Below are 20381 nucleotides of genomic sequence, written 5' to 3'. Positions count from 1 at the left end.
TATTTACTTGCCTTCAAAATTTGTTTGTGTTGTCTTTTCACAAAGTAAGGGGGAAACATGGATGCACTTTTTTTCCACATTACATTTATCAATAGTATTTTCAGAACTGTCCTTATCTTCCTTGGTTATGCTGATATCGGATATTCTGTGATTGTTACCGTCTATGCTTTCACTATACAGCATATGCTGCTGTAGTACACAGTTAGAAATGGGCACTATTTTTTCCAAGTCAGTATTAAAAACAGAATTTGCACTGGTGTTATTCATGCTGTTTTCTAGATTATGGCTACTTTGTTCATTATCCATTACTGTTTCTAATGTTCCTTGAAAATTATTTGTTTTACCAGATTCATTGTTTTGAGAAACTTTTTGTATCACAGATTCTGCAGTTTCAAATTCTACTACACTAATTTCTAAATTTTTTGTTTGAGAGCCAGATTTATTAACAGGTTTTAATTTACCAGTCACTTTATTTTTTATGTATTTTTTTAGAATCTGTTTTCCAGTGATATTACAGCTCTTTTGTAATGGTAATTTTGTGACATTTTTGTCCATTTTAAATTTTATAGGAGGCTTAATTTGATTTTGGTGAATTGGATTAAAAAGGGTTTCTTCTTTTTCCACAGAGGGTATCACACAATTAGACTGAACAACTGAAATCTGGGACTTTTCTGAAGTACAAGACTTATGTACAGTTTTCTTTGGTACTAGAAATTTTTCTAAAGATTTTATCCTCCTACTTTCATGTTTATGTGTCTGTTTAGAAGGAAGGGGCTTTTTATACAGAGATGCAACATTTCTTGAATTACTTTTGCTTTGTGTTAACTTACAACTATCTCGAATTCGAGATGAATGGCGCCTCACATCAGTTTGTAATAGCATATTTTCTGGAGAAAACTTTCTTGCCCATGGAATTTCTTTCAAAGATGCATATAATTTATCAATTTCAGATTTTCTTTTTCTAACCTTTTTTGTCCCAGCATCTTTAACTGGCTTTGTTGAAATGCCTTGTTTTAAATCTGGTGAACTTTCTGGTGTTTTTAACCTAGTGTGATTAAAAGACTTGGCATACCTGTGAACACTTAGAGTTAAATGCTCTCTGCACTGATCATGATTACAAGCAACTTTTAATTTTATATTTTTTCTTAAATTATGAAAAGTAAACTGTTCGACAGGTTGTTCTGGCTTCACACAGGATGGATATTTAATGATTTCATTGTTATGTTTGGGTGAATTGAGCTGCATTTTCATTAAGCTGCAATCCTGAGGAGACCTTTGGATATTAGTTACTGAACTGGAAGACTCTTGTATGCATAAAGAAGGCACTAAAAGTTTACAGTTGGAACTTTCCTCTGATTTTCTTATTTCAAGTGCCTGAATGCTCTGTATATGGTTGTTAGATGTATATATGTGCTTAGGATGATCTTTGCAACTGAAATCTGAAACAGCACTTATTGCAGAGGAATTTGATGAATGTCTTTGTCTCTTTGCAGTTAAGGAACAGGATTTACTCAATTCAGCATCCCACGAATTGTCCTTTGTTGTTTCTGAGACAGTAGTTTTTGTCTGAATATGTCGACTACTGCAAAATACAGCAGAATCACTTGAACATGATGAAAATGAGTCTCTTCTTTGCCATGCATGCTGTCTAGACTCCACAAAAATATCACTATAATTATGATCTAATTCACTAGCAGAGAGTATCTTTTGATGTTCTATATCATTAACTTTTGTCTCTTTATGTGGCATCATATTTTCAACTTCTTTATTGAACACTATAGAGCATCCCCTCTTAGTGTCATATTTATTCTCTTGATTATACTTTAATTGCTGAAGATCAAGAGAATTATGTCTTGCTTCTCTTTCAGTAACATTTATACATGATTTCAGCTCATTCTTGGAGGCATTCTGTAGAGAAGCAATAGGTTTTAACAAACTGCTTTTAAATGCAAGTTTCTGATTATTTGGCTTTGAAGTAAATGATACAGTAGGTATTAAATAATTTGGTTCACAGATTTTTAGTGTTGTTTCTGCAATATCACTATTTTTTTTCATACACTTTTCGAGCATAGCATTATACTTTTGAGGATATATTCCAGAAGAATGAGGTTCTATGTGATTTTCATCAGAGTGAACAATGTGCTTAACACAAGGCTTTAATGATTCAGATTCTACTAATTTACTTGACAATTCTTGAACAAAATCTTCTATCCCGCAATCAAGATATATTATTTCCTCTTCTTCTGAATGAAACTCTACGGACATGATTTCATTTGCTCATCCCCATGTCTTTTCACCTATAAATAGCAATACATTAGAAATCAGTATTTCCATAATATAAAAACCATAAACCTGAAAACAAAAACACAATTACTCTGAGTTTCAAAACATATTTCAACACACACACAAACTTAACTTCATACTGCTATTAAATTATACAGTATAATACAATGGTCTAATTTATTATTTATTCTATTAAGATTATCAATTCAGCATGTTTCAATTCTGAAATATTTGTGCGTTTTATTCAACAGAACAGGGTTTAACATCTAGATTCCATGCAGCTACTCTATAAAAAGTAGTGAAATATATATCTATTCAGTGCAAACAAAGTCAGTTACTACTAGTACCAGAGAAAAGTATTATCAGCTTTAGTAACAACAAAGCAAAACTAAAAGAAGTGTGCATTTCAAATATAAAATGTTAATTTGAAGTAAAAATTACTGTGTATGCATGCCCACAACAATGCAGGACAATCAAGTAGAAGTTTGCTATTTAGTCCCATACAAAAAATAGAATTGTAAATATTCAAGTGAATTTTTATATAAAGTTAACTGATGAAACAGATCCATGCAACATTAATTAGTTTCTGCAACAGTAAATTCTGAAAACTGAATGAGTGATTTTAGCGATGGCCAAAAACAATGGTTGCAACTCAAATTATTGTCACCTTGGATGATAGCATGTTGAACGAAATCACTAAGTGGTGCCACTGAAGCACAATTTAGCAATAGCATTAGCTGAGGCATATGATGAGAAAAAGCAAGCTTATACAGCATCAGACAAAAAAAAAAAAAAACCTTCCCATTTCACCCATCTAGTCACTCCAAATGTCTGGCTAGTTTAGCATTAAATTTATTTAATGTTTTCAACTTCCACAACAACAGATGAAAGTCTGTTCCATCAATCAACTACCTGCTGACTAAAGGCAAACTTCCTCACATCTATTCCACAACTGTCCTTCCTCAATTTGAATCTATGCGCACTCAGGTTCTTAATCTTAGCAAGCGGAAATATCCAATTAGCATTGAGCCTGCTCAAACCACTCAAGGCCTTATACAACTCGATCAGATCACCTCGCAGGTGCCTAGTCTCCAGATGCTGCAACTTGCAGAACTTAAACCATTCTTCATAAGTGCAGCCCTTTGTTTCTCTCACCAATCCTGTTGCCCTTCTCCGTACTCATTCTAGCAACTCTATATCCTTCCTAAAATGAGACCTCCAGACCTGTACACAGTACTCAAGGTGTGGCCTGTCCATTGCATTATACAAAAGGATAATCACCTCCTTGTCTCTGCTAGCAAAATTCCTATATATCGACAAAACTCTATGGCCTGCTCTGGCAGCACGTCTGACTGCACAATTATCCCCAGGTCTTTTTCACTTTCCACTTCCCTGAGTGTAGTACCACACAGTTGGTACATTTCCTCTTGGGTTATTGTTACTGCATTTATCAATGTTAGTTGCCACTTCTCAGCCTTCCCAACTTATCTAGATCCAGTTGGAGTAGCATACTCTCTTTACTGTTGTTAACAACCCTGCCAACCTTTGTATCATCTGCAAACTTGAACATTAAACCTGATATACCTTCATCAATATTAAATATACAAAACAACAATAGACCCAACACCGAACCCTGGGGAACTCCACTAATAACATTTGTCTATGAAGAGCAGTGTCCATTGATTACCACTCTCTGTGGTCTCCCATTCAATCATCCCTTTATCCATTGTAGCAACTTACCTTTAATGCCATACCTCTCCAATTTCTATAGCAGTCTTCCATGTGCAACAGTATCAAAGGCTTTCCTAAAAAAGGTAAACCAAAGAATGTATTTTCATAAAGAAAATTCAATTAATTAATATAGCTGCTGTTTCTTCATCATTAATATTTTTGAATCTTATTTAATCTTCTAATTATTAAGAGTAGAAGACCAGCAGAATTACTTAACAAGTACAGGTCAATGTTGAAAAAAGCTGCGAGCTGGGGTTGAATTTGAAAGTATCTGCAATTCTGTCCAGACACGATAGGAGAGAGTATATAATGAGATCCTTGTTGATCAATTCGCCCCTGGAGAGATTGTGCAAGGCTCAAGTGATAGATTTTTCTCAGCCTGGTCTGTGCTTGTTAACAGGAGAGACTGCTTCTACAGGGATGGGATACATTTACCGTATTTCCCCATGTATACGACGCACCTTTTTTCGAAAAATTTGGGGTCTAAAAACTGGGGGGGTCTTATACAGTGGTTGTAGATTTTTTTACTTGCATTTCCCGCTTTTTCGCGCTTGTTGTCTTTGCGCTAATTGTTTCACACTTGTTACCTGGTATATTACGTTACGTTTTGCCACGTTCTGCCCAGAAATGGCTCAGAAACGATTTTCGTACAGTGCTGAATTCAAATTAAAAGTGATCCAGTTTGCAAAAGTGAATGGAAATCGTGCTGCTGAACGCAAGCTCGGTCCTCCTCCAACTGAGAAAACAATCCGAGACTGGCTACGGGAAGAAGAAACCCTACTGAAAATGCCACGGCAGAAGAAGGCCATTAGAGGCAAGTCAGCAAAATGGCCTGATTTAGAGAGGGAATTGAAGAGCAAAGGGCAATTGGAATTCCTGTGTCCACAAAGATGGTTCAGCATGAGGCAAGAAGAATTGCTGATGAAAAAGAAGTTACTGATTTCAAAGGAGGACACAATTGGTGCTTCAGGTTCGTGAAACGGAATGGACTAAGCATGCGTACACACACCAGACTTGCCCAAAAGATGCCTGAAAGCTATGAGTAGAAGGTCCTTGAATTTCATCGTTTTGTCATTCAATGTCAGAAGACACATCAGTTTGAGTTGGGACAGATTGCAAATATGGACAAAGTCCCCCTTGGATTTGATGTCCCAAGTAATAGAACTGTTGATAAGAAGGGGGTGAAAACTGTAACTGTGAAGACAAGTGGACATGAAAAGAGCCATTATACAGTTATTCTAGCTTGTTGTGCCGACGGAACCAAGCTGCCTCCTATGCTGATTTTCAAACGCAAAACAATGCCAAAAGAAGACATTCCTCAAGGAGTGATTGTCCACTTTCATGACAAGGGTTGGATGGATCAGGATGGGATGAAGATCTGGTTTGAGAAAGTTTGGAGCAGGAGACCAGGTGGGCTCTTACGCAAACCTGCCCTATTGGTGCTTGATCAGTTCAGGGCACACATAACAAAAAATACAAAGAAGATTGCAGCAGAGCAAAAAACAAAACTTGCCGTCATACCTGGAGGCTTGACATCCCAGCTCCAACCACTTGATGTCAGCATTAACAAACCCTTCAAAGCTGCCATGAGAGACGAATGGACCCAATGGATGAAGTCTTCTGGGGACAATTTGACACCAACAAGAAGAGTGAAGAAACCAACTATAGGAGAAGTTTGTACCTGGGTGAAAATATTCTGGGATAATATCAAGATTGAGATCGTTGTCAAGTCATTTAAGAAGTGTAGCATTTCAAATGCCATAGATGGAACTGAGGACGAGGCAATATATGAAGACAGAAATTCGTCATCAGAAACAGATGAGGACAAGTTAATGGATGGGAGTTTTGACAGTAATGAGGAGTTGTATGAATTTTATGATGAATAAAACTTGAGTTCAATAACTTTATGTAATACATTTTTTTTTCAAATTTCAGGCCCCAAAATTAAGGTGTGTCTTATACATGGGGAAATACGGTATATAGAAAGGGTGCAAGAATATTTGCTGATGCTATCAAGGTAGTGTTAGGTGAGTTGGGAAACTGCTAGCTTGGGGGGGGGGATACATGGGCTAATAGATTAACAGTAGCCGCTGGCAGAAGTGAGAGCGATTCTTGCACTGCTTATATTGGAATGAGCAGCAGCCTGGAAAACAAGGTGCAGCGGATTCCAGAGACTGCTGGGAGTCACTGTGGAACAGGTAAATACATGGGCTGTGTTAGGGAGCTAAGAATAGGGACAGGTGCATGTATACTTGGGTGTACACTAATCCTAGGAGTTTGGTAAATAAATTTGATGAATTTGAGGTGTTGTTGGTTAAAACACCAAATGGAGATATTGTTGGGATATCAGAGACATGGCATTACACAGATATAAGGAATGCAGAACTGGAATTTGGGAAGTATAATGTGTACAGGAAGGATAGACCGGATAGGAAGGGAGGAGGGGTTATGCTATTAGTTAAGAAACCAATAAAATGAAAGGAAGTACAGCCAGTCGACATCACTGGACAGTGCAGTGTCGAGTTAGTTTGGTGTGACATAAGCACTGGGAAAGCAAAATTGAGAGCAGGAGTGTGTTATAGGCCTAATGACTCTGATGGGTATAATGAGCAATAGCGCAGAGAAATACAGTGGGCCAGTAAATCAGAATGTTTTATAATGGAGGATTTTAATTTCCAGATATTGACTGGAATTTGTGGGTTGGTCACTCACACACTAGCAAGACTTTTGTGGATTTATTGGATGATTGTTTTCTACAGCATGTTTGGGAAGCAAATAGAGGGAGTAATACTCCTGATCTGATTATCAGTAGTGATTCTTCATGCACTAAGAGTCTACAGATAAAGGAACCACAAGATGGCAGTGATCACAGTGTGCTGAAGTGGGATTTACTCAAAGAGGTAACTACCATCAGGGGTAAAGGGAAGGGTTTTTGCTTTCATAAAGGTGACTACGGTGGGCTGAGACAGTAGTTAAATTCCATACGGTGGGACCAACTGATGATGTTACCAACGGCAAATTGAAAATGACAAGCATGCAAAGAATTAATCTTGGAAGCTACTAGGATTTTCATACCAAATAAGAAATATTGTTCAAGGTTTAGGCCTAAATGGATATAAGATGAACTAATGAGACATGTGGCAGAGAAGAAAAATGCATGGGATACATATAAATTAACATGTGACACGGAAGCCTATAATAGATATGAGCTGGTCTGTAACCAAGTCACAAAGAAGGTTAGGCAGGCAAAGGCAGATTATGAGAAATCTTTGGCAAAGGATGCAAAGAAAAACAGCAAAGAGTTCTTTACTAATGTAAACTCTAGAAGGAAAGGGATGAATCAGATTGGTCCACTTGATATCGATAGTTCAACTGTTGATGATCCTGCTCAGGTAGCTAAAAAACTAAATGAGTATTCTGCGTCTACTTTCACACATGAGGAGTAATTCATGGAGGGGAATGCCAGAGATGAATTAAACTCTGGCAGTGAGCTAGATGATTTTGTAATAACTGAGAGCAAAGTGGAGGAGAAATTGTTGACGATAAACGTAAGAAAGCCACCTGGTGTGGACGGGATCTATCCAGTTATATTAAAGGAGGCAGCAAAGGAAGTAAGCAAACCCTTAGCCATAATTATGAGAGCTGCCGTGAACTCAGGGGAGGTACCCATGGACTGGAGATGTGCAAATGTGACCCCAATTCGCAGAGGATGATCAAAGGGCGACAAGTAATTACAGACCTGTTAGTTTAACTTCTGTTCCAGGGAAATTAATGGAGGCACTGGTTAAAGAAGCACTGCAGGATAATCTAGACAAGACTTCAGTTATAGCTCAGACACAGCATGGTTTTGTTAAGGGGAAGTCTTGTCTGACCAATTTGATTGGATACTATGATGTGGTCACAAAGGAACTGGATGCAAAGAATAATTTTGATATCATATATTTGGATCTTAGAAAGGCTTTTGATACTGTTGCACAAATTGGAGCAGTCTGGCGGAGGCAAATTGCTGTTATGGATAAAGGGATGGTTGGGTGGGAGAAGATGGAGTGGTAATCAATGCCCACTGCTCTTCGTGGACTAATTTTTCTGTTTATACTCCAGCACGACAACCAAGTCAGTAGAGTTTACAATAAATCGTCAATACAAATATTTATCGTATTTAGTAGTCACAGGCTTGAACCCCGGTCTGCTCAAAGAACGCATGCTATGCACTCCCGCTCCTGACCACTAGGCTACGTCAGGCTTAGTGGAGTCCCCCAGGGTTCAGTGTTGGGTCCATTGTTGTTTCCTGTATTTATTAATGATACTGATGATGGTATATCAGGCTTAATATCCAAGTTTACAGACAATACAAAAGTCGGTATGGTTGTTAATGACACTAATGACAGTACGCTGCTGCAACAGGATTTAGAAAAGTTGAGTGATGGGCTGAGAAGTGTCAAATGAAGTACTGCATATGGGAAGCAGTAACCCCAGAGTGATGTATCAACTCTGTGGTACTACACGGACAGTGGTAGAGAATGAAAAGGACCAGGGGGTAATTGTGCAGGCAGATATGACATTTTCTGAGCAATGCAGACAGTCTGCAAGAGTAGCTCATAGTGTCTTGTCAATGATATACAGGAATTTTTCTAGCAGGGATAAGGAGGTGATTATCCCCTTGTATAAGCAATGGTCAGGCCTACTGTATACAGGTCTGAAGGCCTCATTTTAAGAAGGATGTAGAGTTAGAGGGGCTAACAAGATTGGTAAGGAGAACAAAGGGTTGCTCTTACCAAGAACGACTTAAGTTCTGCAAACTGCATTGTCTGGAGAAGGCATCTGCAAGGTTTGTTTGTTTGTTTGTTAGTTGCTTTTTAGGAGCATTAGCAACTAAGGCCATATTGCTCCGGGATATGCGGTGGTCATTCCCTGACCTTTCCGCATCCACCGTATTTGGTGGTGACGGGCTCGAACCGCGGTTTAATCAAGAAGCGTGTGCTACGCACTGCTGCTCCTTCCCACCTGGCTACGGAGGCGCCATCTGCAAGGTGATTTGATTGTGGTATGTAATGTCTTGAATGGTTTGAGCATTCTCAATGCTAATGGGACTCTTCCTCTTGCTCAGAATAATCGCCTGAGAGGACATAAATTCAAATTGAGGAAAGACAGTTGTAGGATAGATGTGCGAAGTTTGCCACCAGCCAGTGGGTGGTTGATTGCTGGAACAAACTTCTATCTGTCCTTCTAGAAGTTAATAGCTTAAATAGATTCAAGGCAGAACTAGACAAACATTAGGAGCGAGTGGATGGGTGAAACGAGAAGGTTGTGTGTGTTTTTTTTTTTGGCTGATGCTATATAAGCTTGCTTTCTTGCATCATGTGACTTTGCTAATGCTAATTCTAAGCTTTTGGTTAAGAATGCAAAGAAAAATAGCAAAGAATTCTTTGCTTTTTTTTGAACTTGATCGAGCAATAAATAAGAATAATTGGTCCAATAAATAAGAATGGCATAACTACTGATGATCCACTTCAGGTTGCTGACAAACTTAATAAATAGCTTTCATCTACATTCACGTATGAAGAAGTTTTTAAAGAGAGCTACATGATTTTGTGATAACTGAGAGGAAATCGGAAGAGAAATTGTTGAAGCTAAAAGTAAATAAGGCACTTGTTGCTTACAGAATCTAGCCAATTATATTAAAAGCAGCAGCAAGAGGTAAGGAAATCTTTGGCCATAATTATGAAAGAATCCATCTATAGTCTATAGGGTAGGTCCCTCTAGACTCGCACATCTGTGTAAATGTCTCTCCTATTCATAAAGGGGCAGGGGAATCAAAGGGCAAAGTGACTAGTCACAAACCTACAAATTTGACTTCTGTTCCACGGAAAATAATGAAATCAGTGGTTAAAGAATTAATGCAGAATCATTTTGACAGAAACATATGTGGCAATTGCACCATGAATTTATTAGGGGGAGATCTTATACCAATTAATTAGCTAGTACACACAAGAACAAAGGAACTCAATGCAAAAAATAATTCTGATTTAGATTTAATCACATATTTAGATTTCAGTAAAGTTTTTGATGCTGTTCCACATCAAAGACTACTGTACAAATAGGACTAGTGTGGCCTTAGGGGCCAGTTATTGCTATGGATAAAAGTAGTTTTAAGTGGCAGATGACAGGGGAGTCATTATTGTTGGAGACTGCTTTCCTTGAACTAATTTTATTAGTGAAGTTTCTCAGGGTTCAGTGGTGGGATCCTTACTGTTTTCAATATTTATTGATGATACTTATACAGTCATATCATGCTTACTGTCTAAGTCTGCGGACAATATAAAGGTTGGCAGGGTGGTTAATGAAAGGAATCACTAAAACAAGACCTAGAAATATTGAGCAAATGGACTGAGGAGGTTTAACATTGATAAATGCAAAGTACTATATATGGGCAGCAGTAAACCCACATAACATAACAACTGGTGGGTTGTTGTTTGTTATTTGGTTTTTAGGAGCATTAGCAACTAAGGCCATATTGCTCCGTGGATATGTGGTGGTCATTCCCTGACCTTTCCGCATCTTCCGTATTTGGTGGTCACGGGCTCGAACCCCGGTCTAATCAAGAAGTGCGTGCTACACACTGCTGCTCCTGCCCACCTGGCTAGGGAGGCGCACACAACTGGTTGGTACCACATTGAAGGTGGTACAGAATGAAAATTACCTAGGAGTAAATGTACAGTCCAATATGAAGTTCTCTGAGCAGATAGATAGGCTGGTAGGACAACCCATGGGGTTTCGTCAATGATTGATTGGAATTTTTCCAGCAGTGGTAAGGAAGTGGTCATCTCATTCTTCTACAAAGCAATAGTTTGGCTTTAGAGAACACTAGTAATGCATATAGGTATGGAAGCTTCATTTTAAGAAGTACAGTGGATTCCAGTTATTTGAGACACCGGTTAATTGGGGCAGCCGTTTATTTGGGACAAATCTTAAGGAACAGAACCAAATTGAGAAAATAGCCAGGGTTTTCTTTGCTTAATAGGAACTACATGCTGTTTAATTGTGGCAGGAGATCACAGCACCCAAGATTACCCTACGATTGTCTCCGTCCTTACCAGGTGGTCTGGTCAGATTTCTGAAGGTCACAACCATCAAACAATTAGCAGTTTCCGATTTACTGGGCTTTTCTGTTAATATAATCTATTATAAATGGATAGTAAACTCTCTTACTGAATTTACAATAATACCGACAACTGGAATTCTGTGTGTTTTTACATTATTATGGTGAAATGTGTTTCCCCTTCCATGAAATCTTCAATCATATAAAAAATATAAATTTTCAGAATCTTCTCTTCATTCCTATTTTTTAAGCTTCTTAACTTGTTACTCCTTATCTCACTTGCATGTATTGTATTAGTTGCAATTTGTGTGTGCCATGTTCTTTGTTATTGATTGCATATTGTTTTTACTGTTTTAAATTTTAAACCTCCCCCAAATGTCAGTGAACAGAAATATCAACTAGTTAGTATGTACATATTACAGTACGTATTAATTAAGCTATGCACATAAGAGTAAATTTATTTTTATTTTTGCTAATCTGTGGAAAATATTCTTCCAATTTTCACGTATCATTTAATTTTTTAATTAGTAAGGTAATCAAGTCAAATTTGTGCTTAATATATCTTTACTTTTATAGCCTGTGGATAATATTCCTCCTATTTTTGCTTATGAGAATCGCTGTTTAATAGAATTAAAATTCAATTCACAAACGTGATCACAATGACCAGTGCTTACTGCATATCGTATAGCGAACAGTACTTTACTATGGTGAATCCATTGTAACGTGATTTGATCATACAGAGAATCAATTGTTATGGTTGATACGGTATTTTTAACTATTTACGTGAAACTTCGCATAATTGAGGCAACTGCTTAATTGGGCCAAAATGCACCAGTCCCAATGTGTCCCAATTAACCGGAATCCACTGTATTTAGATCTGTCAAAATGGATGCACTGAAGAGCAACAAGATTAGCCAGGGGCACAAAAGGCTATTCTTACCAAGAATTTGGTTCTTTTTTACTTTGGTTCTGCAAACTAGGCACCTGCAACAAGACCCAATTGAAGGGTTTAACTTTTTAAATGAATTGGGTGAATTAAATGCCAATGACATCCTTACTCTTGCTTGGTTGACACACATTAAATGGCCATAAATAACGGTGGCTGTGAGGGCAGATGTATGAAAATTTCCTTTCACACAGAGAATAATTGATTGTTGGAATAAATTTCCACCTGGTGTTGTGGAAGTTCATATAATTTTAAAGAAGGATTAGACAAATGATAGAGGGCATGTATAGCTGAGGTAGATACTTTTTTTGTCTAATGCTGTATAATCCTGCTTCCTTGGATTATTTTCCACTACTAATAATTAGTTAATATAACTGCTACTTCTTTTTCATTAATACTTTTGCATCTTATTTCATCATTTATTCTTCTAATTATAATTTTATACTGTTTGAAAAGCTACACATCCTACAGCTAAATATACTTGGTTGTTTTTTGGTGTAATAATGCTTATACAAATCATTTTACATGATAAATCTTCTTTAATTAAGCATTCATCTTTCTGATCTGGCCATTAACTAACAGAAGAATTTTTTCTTCAGTCAAATCTAAAGAATAAATGTGTTTGACACAGTTCTTGACATGAGCTGATGCATTTTACCATAGGAACTTGCACCCTGGAAGACATTTGGTAGCATACATTTTTTCAATTTCCTTGAAAATTTTGGAACCAAATTTACTACCTGTTTCTTGGAAGCAAAAAAAATTTTCTTTGTCAACAAAGCAACATGAATCTGCACTATATAAGAATGGATTATACCACTGGCTGATTGCATAAGTGTCCTTATCTCCACAGAAGTTTTAAGTTTCTTCCAAATCATTTCATAATCAAATCTGCTTTGAACTTGATTATCTGAAAGTAATTTATTAATTTCACAGAAATTCTTCAGAATTTTTTCAATTCCATCTTCACCAGCTTTCTGTGTCTTTCAACCATTGATCTACAAGATTGAAACAGTGTAGTTTCCTCAGAATTCACTTGTTTCATGTTTGTATGAATGTGTTTTTCCTCCTCTACTATAAATTCATATTTTTTCAAGCTACACTTGCATGAATTTGTCACAAATAGACTCTTGCCATGATTTTGGCTTTTTCTCTGGAGACAGTGTATGATCACTGGAAGAACTTCCATCTGTTCTCCTTGGACTTTCTTCTGCTAAATTCTCCTTACTTGCAATCATTTCTTCCCCTGTAAACTGCAAACTAATTTAACATGCTTCTTCTTCTTGAAATTTGATTAAATTATTGTATTTTTGTTTTATCTCAAATAAGAAATATCATTAAAATATCAAATAAGAAATCAGAAAACTAATAGCATCCTCTTTTTTAGTGTTTGGAGTACATGATATGTTGTTTCAACTCTACTCCTAATTTTGCATATACATTTGTAGGATTAACTGTTGACTTCATTGCTGAACTGAAAATAGATGAAAATAATTAGAATTTTATTCAATAAAATGTAAATTCTACGATAAATTATTAATCTGAAAACAGCAGCAGCATCTACTGCAGCTGACTTATATGTATAACACAAAAAAATTATTGAAATCATGTTAGCAACCTGTGGATGCTCAACACTGGAAGACAATACTATTTTATGTTTTGTCAAAATAAAGAGGAATTACCCTTTAAAATAAGAGAATTATCACAACAAAATATTTTCAGTTCTTAAAATTGCTTTATTCAACAACATAAACAGAAGAATATAATTTTTTGCTTTGACAATCGACGGGCAAATGGCACTGTTAGAGACGATTGCTTCTTCCCAAATGGCTTGGAGGCTAAACTACTTTTGGACAGATAGATAATCTCAAAATATTTTAAGACCCAAAGCTTTAAGGAACATCAGAGGTAAACACATAAAACATGCAATTCTGGGATTAGAAATCCTCACACTGTCTGGTGTGGTCTGTTTTGTGGCTAACCCTTTCTTCTTTGTGGAAAGGATTATGAATTCCAAAAAATTCACTGAACATCCTAGATCATGTTCAACAAAGCAAAAAGCTACAACCTGATGTCTTTTCCAAAACAAAATAGGGAACCAATAAACTGCTTTTTGTCAATATCTAGTTGGCAAACAAACACATGAAGGCACTTGTTATTGTCATTATGAAGACTGTCAATTTAGAAATATTAACATAAATTTGATCTATCATCGACTATCAATTACAGGTGTTATGCACAGTTCAGGCTGGCATGTTAATTTAACAGTCCCATGGTGCCTTAACATGATTTACAACAATATGTAACATTGATATTATTTATTTAATACCTAATAGTAACAATAACATTTAAAAAGCCAATAAAAGTATCTCTCTTCATCTTGTTAAACTTTTTTTTTTTTTTTTTAAATTTAGGAATGAAGTCATAAAAGAAATTTATTTTCAGCACATACCTCATACAGTACGCTGACTGTAATATGCAAAATCATCAATATGCGGTACCTTCAGAATTTACTATTAGCTATGACATATCATCCTATATGATATATCATCCTCCATCTCCATTTTCAAATGATCTATATGAAAACTTGCAGCTTTTTTTCATTATGGTTCTTTCCAAATGACACTGCCTGTGACCAGCAAGTATTTTGTAAGGAAATGTGAACTCCTCACCTGCTGCGTTTGTTTATTATGATTCTTTGTGGAAATATTAACATCAACATTTACCAAGTTTTGTATTATTATTATTATTGCTCTTTATATGATTTCTCCCTGATTGGGGGTTCCACCTTGTGATGGGTATTGCTACCAAGTACACAGGTGATTGTTGGTCAAGGAACTCTGACTATCCTACAGGTGTTTAGGATTACAACTTTCTGGAGTTCCTTGTAGGTGTTCTCTGGGAGACCTATTGCTGCTAGGCTGCTATGTACGATCTTTGGCACCATACCGGTGGTTGACACGATGATCGGGATGGTCGTTCCCTGTTGCATGTGCCACATCTCTTTGATCTCCTGTCTTAGGTTCATGTACTTCCTGATTTTTTCACCATGGGTTTTCTGCGAGTTGCCAGTGTTGGGTACCGCTATGTCAATCAGATAGGTGGCCTTTTCCTTCTTGTCCATAAGGGTTATGTCCGGTTTGTTGTGCGGTATTGTCTTATCTGTTATTATGGCGCTATCCCAGTACAGCTTGTGGTCTCTAGTACTGCCTGGGGTTTGTACTTGGTAGTACTGTACAATTTCTATGATCAACTGGCATTTCCTTGCTAGATTCTGATGTATTATCCTGGCTACCTGGTCATGTCTGCGAGTGTACTTAGTCTGGGTGATCTTGCACCCGTGGTGATGTGTTGGATTATTTCTGAGGCCACGGGGCATCGTTAACATGTGTCGTCAGACACTCCTGGCTCCTTGGTGATGCATTTTTCTATAGTTTCTGGTGTTGATTACCTGGTCTTGGATGGCGAGCATAAATCCTTCAGTCTCAGGGAAGAGTATCCCGCTCATGAGCCATGCATTGGAAGCAATTTTATCTATGTGATCTTGGTGGAGGTCATTGTACTGTCTGCCATGGAGTGTCTTCTTTGCCCATCTTCCTAGCTTTGATTGTGCCTTCTGGATGGGAAGGGACTCCTCGCTTAGGTTGAGTGGGGTATATCACTTGTGTATCTTCCTTATGGCGTGGTGGAGTGCTGCTGTGTGTTTCTGGAAGTAATCCTTCAGGTTAGCAATCACTGTTTTCTGTTGCTCGATGAGATCCATCAGGCCCCTTCCTCCTCCATTCTGAGCAATTGTCAGTCTCTCCATGGCTAACTTCAGGTGATGTTGGCAACTCTTGGTCATCATTGTCCTTGTCTTTCTCATGATATCCTCCAGCTCGGTGTTAGTCCAATCTATAACCCCGAAGAAGTATGTTAGCACTAGGACTGCATAGTTGTTTATGGCTTACATTATTATTATTAGATTTGATAATTGAGAGCTATTAAGTGCTCGATAATGCCTATATTCTATTATATTATAAATCAACAGGGATTACCTTTATTTTAGATATAGGAAGCTTCTTTTCTAACTCTCCTAGTCCAACTTGCTAATAATTCTTGATCTTCACACTGTCTTACATTCTCTTTCAAGAAAAAATATACAGACAGATTTTCGGCCTCCCAATGGGCCTAAACATCAGTGGACTCATTGCCGAACTATACTTAGACAAATTAGAAAAGATCCATCTTGATCCATTTATACCACAGATCACATATTACTGATGATATCTGGATGACATCCTAATTATCACAGATCATTTGACCATAAACAGTATTCTTCAGGTTTTTAATAACATCCATCAGAGATTAAAATTTGAATTAGAAATTGAAGTAGAAACCCACTCCATAAACTTCCTTAATTTTACCATACACAGATTAGGACAAAAACTAAATTTCAGCATATATAGAAAACCCACTAATAGGGGGATGCTTTTGCATTTCCACAGTTATCATCCCCAACCATACAAAAAACGGTCACGCTGAACCAATTTCTTAACGCCTTTAAATATTCTTCCACCCAAATTTCTCTAAGCACTGAAATAAATGAATTAACTATAAAATTCTCAAATAGGGGTTACCCGCTAACCTATATAAACAAAGTCAAAACAATAGCCCGTGATAAAATAAATAACAACAACCTTGCAACAAACATTGCACAAAAATCTGACAAGACCAAAATACATTTCATCACCATTCCATATGTCGAGTACTGGCACAATAAACTTAATCAAATATGCAAGGGAACCGACATGAAAATCATAGCAAAACCCATGAACAAATTATACACATTCTTCAAAAATCGACCTTCAAACACCACATTCCAATCACAGCATGACCTCGTATACAGCATCCCATGCAAAAATTGCGATGCTGTTTATGTAGGATCTACCATGGGAGTGGCACAGCTTCGAGCAAAACAACACGAAGCTTCTGTGCAGGCGGGTCGTTCAAATGCATCGGAACTTTCATTCCACGCAATAAATGAACGACATTCATTCAGCTTTAATGAAAAAAAATATATAAATATTCAACACAACTATCACAAACTACTTATTGCAGAAACCTTAGAGATGAAACTACATGAAACTTCAATCAATATCCGTAGGCCATTCCTATTGTCCGACGATTGGTCACTTATACGCATGCGTGAAGAACAAACACTACAACATAAGACAAAAGTTTCGGATTAATTGTGAGTTGCTCCGTTCCTGTGAACATGACGCCTGAAAGGTTATAGTCCGACTTAAGGAATATAGAGAATAATCACCCCCCCCCCCCATATCCAATTTTATTAGACCCCTAAATTTAACTCTAAAGTCCAGCTATAGGACCGAAAGAAATAATCGGTCCATATTTATTAAACAGTTTAGACCTCAAAAATCTAATTTTATCCCAATCCAAGTAATGGTTTCCATGCTGCCAGAAGTATGGTGTTTGTAGACAGCAGTCATGAGCGCTCATTGTTGAGACCGCACGGTCTGAAAACTACGGTTCTGACAGTGGGGAAGATGTCCCACCTGCTTTACAAAATAGATATCGCCATCCTCAAGAATTATTAGCAAGTTGGACTAGGAGAGTTGGAAAAGAAGCTTCCTATATCTAAAATAAAGGTAATCCCTGTTGGTTTATTATTATTATCATTAGCTACATGGTGTGAGAAAGCCTAAGGCTTATGCTGCACCAGCCAAAAAGAAAAAAAAAAAAGAATTTTCTGAATTATCCTAAGAGAGAAAACAAGAGCCAGAAGTAGTAGTCGTAGTAGTGGCATGTGATGCAAGAAAGCATGTGTATGAGCTTATGCAGCATCAGCCAAAAAAAAAAAAAAAAACACACCATTCCCTCCAAATGCCTGTCCAGTTCCTCCTTAAATTTATTCAACGTATCAACTTCCACAACGACAGATGGAAGTTTGTTCCAACTATTAACCACCTGCTGGCTAAAAGCAAATTTCCCCACATCTATTCTACATCTGTCTTTTCTTAATTTGAATTTATGCCCCCTTAGGTTTGTAATCTGAACAAGTGGAAGGATCCCATCAGAATTCAGCGTGCTTAACCCATTTAAGGCCTTATATACCTCAATCAGATCACCGCACAGGTGCCTAGTCTCCAGCCACTAGGCGTCTCCGTAGCCAGGTGGGAAGGAGCAGCAGTGCGTACCACACGCTTCTTGATTAGACCGGGGTTCGAGCCCGTCACCACCAAATATGGAGGATGCGGAAAGGTCAAGGAATGACCACCGCATATTCCGGAGCAATATGGCCTTAGTTGCTAATGCTCCTAAAAAAAACCAAACAAACAAACAATCTCCAGCCACTGCAATTTGCAGAACTTAAGCCTCTTTTGGTAAGAGGATCCCTTCATTCCCCTCACCAATCTTATTGCCCTTCTCTGTACACGCTCAAGTAAATCTACACCCTTCCTAAAATGAGGCCTCCAGACCTGTATGCAGTACTCAAGGCGTGGCCTGACCACTGCCTTATACAGAGGGATAATCACCTCCTTTTCCCTACTAGCAAAATTCCTATATATCATTGACAAAACCCCATGACCTGCCCTGGCAGCCTGTCTGCATTGCTCGGAAAACTTCATATCTGCCTGCACAATTACTCCCAGGTGTTTTTCATTTTCTACCACCTTAAGTGTAGTACCACACAGTTGGTACATTTCTCTGGGATTACTTTTACCCATATGCAGTACTTTGCATTTGTCAAGGTTAAACTTCAGTTGCCACTTCTTAGCCCATCTGCCCAAATTATCTAGTTCCTGTTGCAGTGGCACACTGCCATTACTGTCATTAACAACCCTGCCAAACTTTGTATCATCTGCAAACTTCAACATTAAGCCTGATATACCTTCATCAATATCATTGATAAATATACAAAACAACAGTGGACCCAACACCGAACCCTGTGGGACTCCACTAATAACATTAGTCCATGAAGAGCAGCACCCATTGATTACCACCCTCTGTCTTCTCCCACTTAACCATCCTTTTATCCATTGTAGCAACTTACCCTTAATACCATTCTGCTCCAATTTGTACAATAGTCTTTCATGAGCAACAGTGTCAAAAGCTTTCCTGAAATCCAAATAGATGATATCAAAATTATTTTTTGCATCCAGTTCCTTTGTAATCACATCATAATATCCTATCAAATTTGTCAGACAAGACTTTCCCTTAACAAACCCATGCTGTGTCTGAATTATTGCTGCAGTCTTGTCTAGATGATCCTGCAATGCATCTTTAACCAGTGACTGCATTATTTTACTCGGAACAGAAGTTAAACTAACTGGTCTGTAATTACTCGTGTCACCCTTCGATCCCCCTTTGTGAATTTTGGTACATTTGCACATCTCCAGTCCGTGGGAACCTCCCCTGAGTCCAAGGATGCTCTCATAATTATGGCTAAGGGTTTGCTTAGTTGCTTTGCCGCCTCCTTTAATATAACTGGATAGATCCCATCCACCCCAGGTGCTTTTCTTATGTTTAACTTCAACAATTTCTCCTCCACTTTGCTCTCAGTTATTACAAAATCATTAAGTATCCTGCTACAATTTGATAACCTTCTGCCATTTCCAAACCTTAATAACTCCTCGTGTATGAATGTAGATGCAAAATACTCATTCAGTTTGTTTTCTATCTGGGCAGGCTCATCAACAGTCGATCCATCGATATCAAGTGGACCAATCAGATTCATTCCCTTCCTTTTAGAGTTTATATAAGTAAAGAAATCCTTGCTGTTTTTCTTAGCATCTTTTGCCAAGGATTTCTCGTAATCTGCCCTCACCTGCCTAACCTCCTTTGTCACCTGATTACAGACTAGCTTATATCTGCCATAGGCTTCTGAGTCACTTGATAATTTATATGCATCCCATGCATTTTTCTTCTCTGTTACGAGTCTCAATAGTTCATTTGATAACCATTTAGGCCTAAACCTTGAACAATATTTCTTAATAGGTATGAAACTTTTAGTAGCTTCTACAATTAATTCCTTGAATGCTTCCCACTTGAATTTGCTGTTGGTAACAACATCGTCAGTTTATTCCACTGTACAGAATTTAAAAACTTTCTGAGATCACTGTACTTAGAAGGGGATCTAAATTTTTTTTAGATCACAAAGAAAGAGAAGAATGATGATATCTAGCTCAGGAACATGGGTGTATTAATTTTATGTTGTCATGAAGCTACTGAAGAGGTTGACTGCATTCTTATTTTTGTATTTCAACTGTGAATTATAATTTTAAAACAGTTTCCTTTTATTAAAGTTTGTAGAATTTT

At 37.5% G+C, this 20381-nt stretch overlaps 1 protein-coding gene and 1 long non-coding RNA gene across 2 annotated transcripts in view; both read right to left on the bottom strand.

The window, feature by feature from the left end:
* LOC150080575 (enoyl-CoA delta isomerase 3, peroxisomal-like) overlaps window positions 1-318 on the bottom strand; it is a 49681-nt gene extending 49363 nt beyond the window's left edge. The window contains exon 1 of the mRNA XM_090381494.1: window positions 12-318. Coding sequence (XP_090237620.1) covers window positions 12-306 — 295 coding nt within the window. The 5' untranslated portion in view covers window positions 307-318. The remainder of the gene's footprint in view (window positions 1-11) is intronic.
* Window positions 319-2002: 1684 nt separating this feature from the next.
* Window positions 2003-20381, bottom strand: part of LOC150080574 (uncharacterized) — a 35780-nt gene continuing 17401 nt past the window's right edge. The window contains exon 3 of the long non-coding RNA XR_016547432.1: window positions 2003-2297. This is a non-coding gene — a long non-coding RNA (uncharacterized LOC150080574). The remainder of the gene's footprint in view (window positions 2298-20381) is intronic.

Source organism: Mastigoproctus giganteus, chromosome 9, assembly GCF_048544385.1.
Source record: "Mastigoproctus giganteus isolate SK-2022 chromosome 9, ASM4854438v1, whole genome shotgun sequence".
NCBI lineage: Eukaryota > Metazoa > Arthropoda > Arachnida > Uropygi > Thelyphonidae > Mastigoproctus > Mastigoproctus giganteus.
The sequence above is the reverse complement of the archived record's forward strand: the minus strand, read 5'-3'. Positions and strand labels throughout refer to the sequence as shown.